The sequence below is a fragment of the Aptenodytes forsteri genome, unplaced genomic scaffold (assembly GCF_000699145.1).
Source record: "Aptenodytes forsteri isolate BGI_AS27 unplaced genomic scaffold, ASM69914v1 Scaffold54, whole genome shotgun sequence".
Lineage (NCBI taxonomy): Eukaryota > Metazoa > Chordata > Aves > Sphenisciformes > Spheniscidae > Aptenodytes > Aptenodytes forsteri.
In genome coordinates, this window is record NW_008796044.1 from 19,356,445 (window position 1) to 19,360,996 (window position 4,552).

Here is a 4,552-nt window from a genome sequence, read left to right on the forward strand (position 1 = left end):
GCTGTGCCCCCTCCCAGCTTCTTGTGCAAAGTCCTTGACTAGTGTAAACACTACCTAGCAACAACTAAAACATCGGTGTGTTATCAACATTATTCTCATCCTAAATCCAAAACACAGCACTGTACCAGCTACTAGGAAGGAAATTAACTCTATCCCTGCCAAAACCAGGACACCCTGAGACACTGCCACCAGCAGTGTACCACTGCCCCGTGGGCACACACAGGTACGTGCAGGATGAGGGCCATCCAGAGAGGGATGCAAGTGCCCGCCACGAGCAGCGATTGCAGTCCCTCAGCTCAGCTTCTTGCCTATGCTGCTGTCGTTGATGAGGAGTGGCCGATGGTGCTAGTCTGCTCTCAGGACCAAAACACTCCAAGGAGATTTCTATAAGACACCTACTGACATGGTAAAGGAAATTGCTTCCAGGTCTGGAGGTACATCATTTATGTAGGTTGAACATACCCAGCCTACTGGAGGCATGCATTTGCAGAGCAATACCTGAACTTTTACTGTATTTCCCTTTATTCCCCAAAGGCTACAGAGCTTGTGTTTACTCTGTTAGAGGACACGCTCTTCTGAGTAACTGCACCTCCAGCAAAGTCAGCTGTCCCTGTAGTGTCAAAATGAGGTGAGGCATGGCAGAGCAGAACAGAAAGCGCTGCCCAGAGGCATCAGTGTCCTCCAAGAGAAGTCACCTCTTTCTCCGGCCAGCTGGCAGCACAGATGCGATGCTGTCCTCGCTCTCATGGGTGTGAAGAGGAGGCAAGAGAAGGAGGCTGTGGTCCAGGCCAGGTGACCCCAGGGAGTTGGAGCTGGATGTGGGGTGGCTTGCAGGGGGCAAGTGAAATCAAACAGCCAAGAGCCAGCAGTGGTTTCTGACTAAGGGGAGGAACTAAAAGAGAAAAATCAGTTCAGAGCAGTGTCACACATCACCAGCTGCTATATAAGATGTGGGCTTTCAGCTTGCTAGTGCATATGCAGAGAGGCTGGGCAGCCAGCAATCCTCCCTTTGTCATTAGGATTCACTTATTAGCAGGAGGCGCCTTCCTCGGCTTTCTGCCATCTGTGTTTGTTTTTTCTCTTTCACTCTATTTGCCTTTGTTTCACAGCTTACTCATTCTGTTTATTTGCGTTAGGAGGCTGCACTCATCTCCAGTCCAACAGCAAAGTTCACACATGGGGAGTTAGCACACATCTAAAACAGATGCTTCTGCAAAGTGGCGAGAGCATCCCCCGGTCCCCCAGCTTTGTGACAGCGGCCGGTTGTTACCGTACGAAATGACAAAGATTGGAGCAGTCACTTCAGTAACTCCCTTCTGCAGCAACCTCGAGGCAGTGCCGGTGCCAGTGCCGTGTCCTCCTCCAGCTGGGCGTAGCACGAGGTGACTGGCCAGCCGAGGCGGGTAACTGGAGAGTGCCATCTCTCTGCAAACCACCACGAAGAGATGATTTATTCCTCCAGGAGCCCTAGCAGGCAGGGGAACCTCAACACAGGGATGCGGGAGCCTCGGGTGGGTGACACAGGAGTTGCATTTGTCCAGCACAGCCTGGCTTTAGACCAAAGCTCTACTGCAGGCAGCTTGATCTAGTTTTTTCAAAAATACAAGCTGGCTGTAAAAAAAAAAAAAAACAAAAACCAAAACCCAACAAAACAAAAAAAACCCCACAGCTGCCCGCTCTCACAGGAGTGCTGCACGCTGCAGCTGGCTTCACAAGCAGCTTCTCTCCCTCACCGGCTCTCACATCTGGACGGGATACCCCCACCTTTCTGCTTCGCATTCGGCTTCACCCCACCACCACATGCCCTTGCCCTCCCTTGGGAGAAGGTGACAGTAATTTGGCAACAAGCCCCCCTGGAAATTTGTGCAGACATTAAAGTGCAATACCACATAGCAATCTCTCCTTATTCTTCAAGGCAGTAGCCAGCAGATAACGTTCAGACACACAAATGAAAGCTAAGAGTCACTTACTGCAAGATTAATACAAAATTTCCACCAATTCAGATGGAAACTTTATGCACGTACTCTGCACAGGTGTAAATGTTCTGGCCGGCGGGAACCAGCCTTCTCTGACCCCTTCAACCTTGGAGTCATTAAAATTTTAGCCCCAAACTTTGTGCATTAGTTCAGAAGAGAGAAAAACATAAATTTGTTTCTGTAAAATTCTCCTTATTTCCCCCCACACACGTGGCCTTAAAAAGATGAAATCAAAACATCTTAAAAGTTAACAAGATTTAATTCTGTTGGGTTGCTCAGAAACGTAGGTCCTTCCAAAGACATGTAGCTACCAGTCAATACAAACTAGCTTTTTTCCTCCGGAGTATTTCAAATACCTGCACTCCAGCAACGTCAGGTTATTTCAGCTCCTGAAATAGCGATCTGAGCTTCTCGGCACTGTGACACCAATTACCTCGACACTTACAGAGGGGTTTTTCACTTGGTTCGTGGCTAAAATGCCATTTTCATCATTAGTTGTGTGTGTGGCAATTACAGAGGCATTTCCACGTGATGGAAACCATCCAGCAAGTCAAAGGCTTTTCATGTCCTCGCCGTCAGACTCGTGTCCACGGTCCCGATTCAGCCACGCTCGCACCTTTAATTTAAAAACAAGTTTGAGCGTCGTGCTGAGTAAGGCTAGACAAGCTGGCGTTTCAGAATACATACATACCAGAAGCTGTCCTAGAGGACTTGGCGGGGTCGCACCACCGAAGCTGTTTAACGAGGCTGCTCTCCGAAATGGCAGGGCGAGCCCGTCCTCACCCCTGCGACCCACCTCTCCCGCAAGAGAGGGCTGGTGACACCGTGCTCCTGCCCTTCACAGTGACAGCATCACCGTCCTCGGCAGAGCTGATGAGAACAGAGGGCAAGTTAGGCGACAAAGCAGGGACCTTCCCCACCTTGTGTGTGGAGGGGGGGACAGCCCGTTCTCCGCCATGCCCACCCAACGCCACGCCGGGCAGCGGCGCGTGCCAGCGCCGGGGGGCAGAGGCCTCCTCCCGGCCCGGCATGGCTCACCGCTGCCTCTCAGCCCTGCAGACAGTGAGCAAACAACTTTCCCTCTCCCTCACCGGAATGAAGCCTCCTCAACAAGGAAAAAATTGGGGGCAAAAATGCAAAATTCAGGCAAAATATCAAAATTGCGTTTTTAACGGGTTCTGTTGTAATCGGCTCTCGTGTAGCTCTGTTTGGTGGGGGATCTGTCCCGTGAGCCCCCCAGCTGCTTTCCTGGGGCTGCAGGGGGGCTGGCTGGTCACGGGTGGCCCCCAGCCCGCACTCAACCCGCCAGCTCAGCGCGTCGCAGATGGCGTTCCCGGCGCTGCGGAGACCTTTAAGCCGCCCGCTCCCTGACAGTCTTTTGTTAGCACTGGTCTAGACATTAATTGTATTCCTGCAGTTTAGCTTGAGATGCAGGGTGTAAATGGCACCAACAAGAATTCCTGGAAATAAAATTAATACTTGTAATCATCCTAATTACAGCAAGCACCTCTTTGTGGCTATTTTACAAAAAGGACACTAGTAAAATACCTTATTTGAAGCTCTAATATATTTTGTAAAATGTCTTTTCATTTAATGAAATCATTTTAGCTTCAGTAATTACTTATTTAAGTCTGGCGTTAACAGAAATAAGTTAGTTAGGGCACATAAGGCCACCAAGGAATTAGAAATTAATTATGGAGAAGGCAGAGGTAGGTCTGCTTTGGGAGATGCAAGGCTTTTCTTGGCTTTGACACTTAGGTTTGTGTCCCATTTTATCATGTCCCCCGGTGTTTAGAGAAGGCAGAAAAATGTTTCCTGTTTAGGCTAAAGTTTAATTACATACAGAAATGCCAGTATTGCCATCTTATATGTGCACATATGCACACACTATGGTTTGTAAACTTTACTTTAAGGAGTGAGGAGGAGGGAAATGTGAAGACAATCCCTGCTTTAAAATGATAATGCTTGAGAGACACCTGTACCTCTCCTACGTTAGAGTCATCCTTGTTCATCCCAGGAGCCAGGCACATTGCCTCACATGAGTGGGTGAGAATCTCAAAGTTTTGTAATTCGTTAATGTCAGCAGTAAATCATGATTAATTCCTCTGGCAGTCATCGTGGTAAAAAACATTGTCACCACATGCCCTTTGCTATTAATACTGTGCAATCAGCCGTTTCCAAGAAATACTGTTTGAACATTGCCCGTATGCAAACTCAGGGCCTGGCTCTTCCCTCATTAAACCCAGTGGTTAAAAAGCTGGGCTTTTTTCAATGGAAGCAGAATCAAGCCATGAATGTTTTGGGCAAAGAGAGGTAATTGGGTGGATCTAACTCTGCTTGGAAAGCCACCATCAGTGACGGCTTCTCCGAGCTCATGCCCTAGAGTCAGCTGCAGGGATTTGATGTCCTGCTGCGAGGCGCACCCAAGCATGCCAGCACGAAGTGAAAAAGGGAGATATGCCCAAACATCCCTTCTAATTTAGAGTTAAATTTAGCATAATGCTGCTAGAGCTGCAGCTCTCCTTACACCTCTGCAAGCCAAAGGCCTTGACAAGAAACGAAACTTTCTTTAAAGT

At 48.7% G+C, this 4,552-nt stretch overlaps 1 protein-coding gene across 1 annotated transcript in view; it reads left to right on the plus strand.

The window, feature by feature from the left end:
- SH3RF2 (SH3 domain containing ring finger 2) overlaps positions 1-4,552 on the plus strand; it is a 43,927-nt gene that overhangs the window by 19,295 nt on the left and 20,080 nt on the right. Inside the window, exons 3-4 of the mRNA XM_009286093.1 lie at positions 1,257-1,296; positions 2,860-3,038. Coding sequence (XP_009284368.1) covers positions 1,257-1,296; positions 2,860-3,038 — 219 coding nt within the window. The remainder of the gene's footprint in view (positions 1-1,256; positions 1,297-2,859; positions 3,039-4,552) is intronic.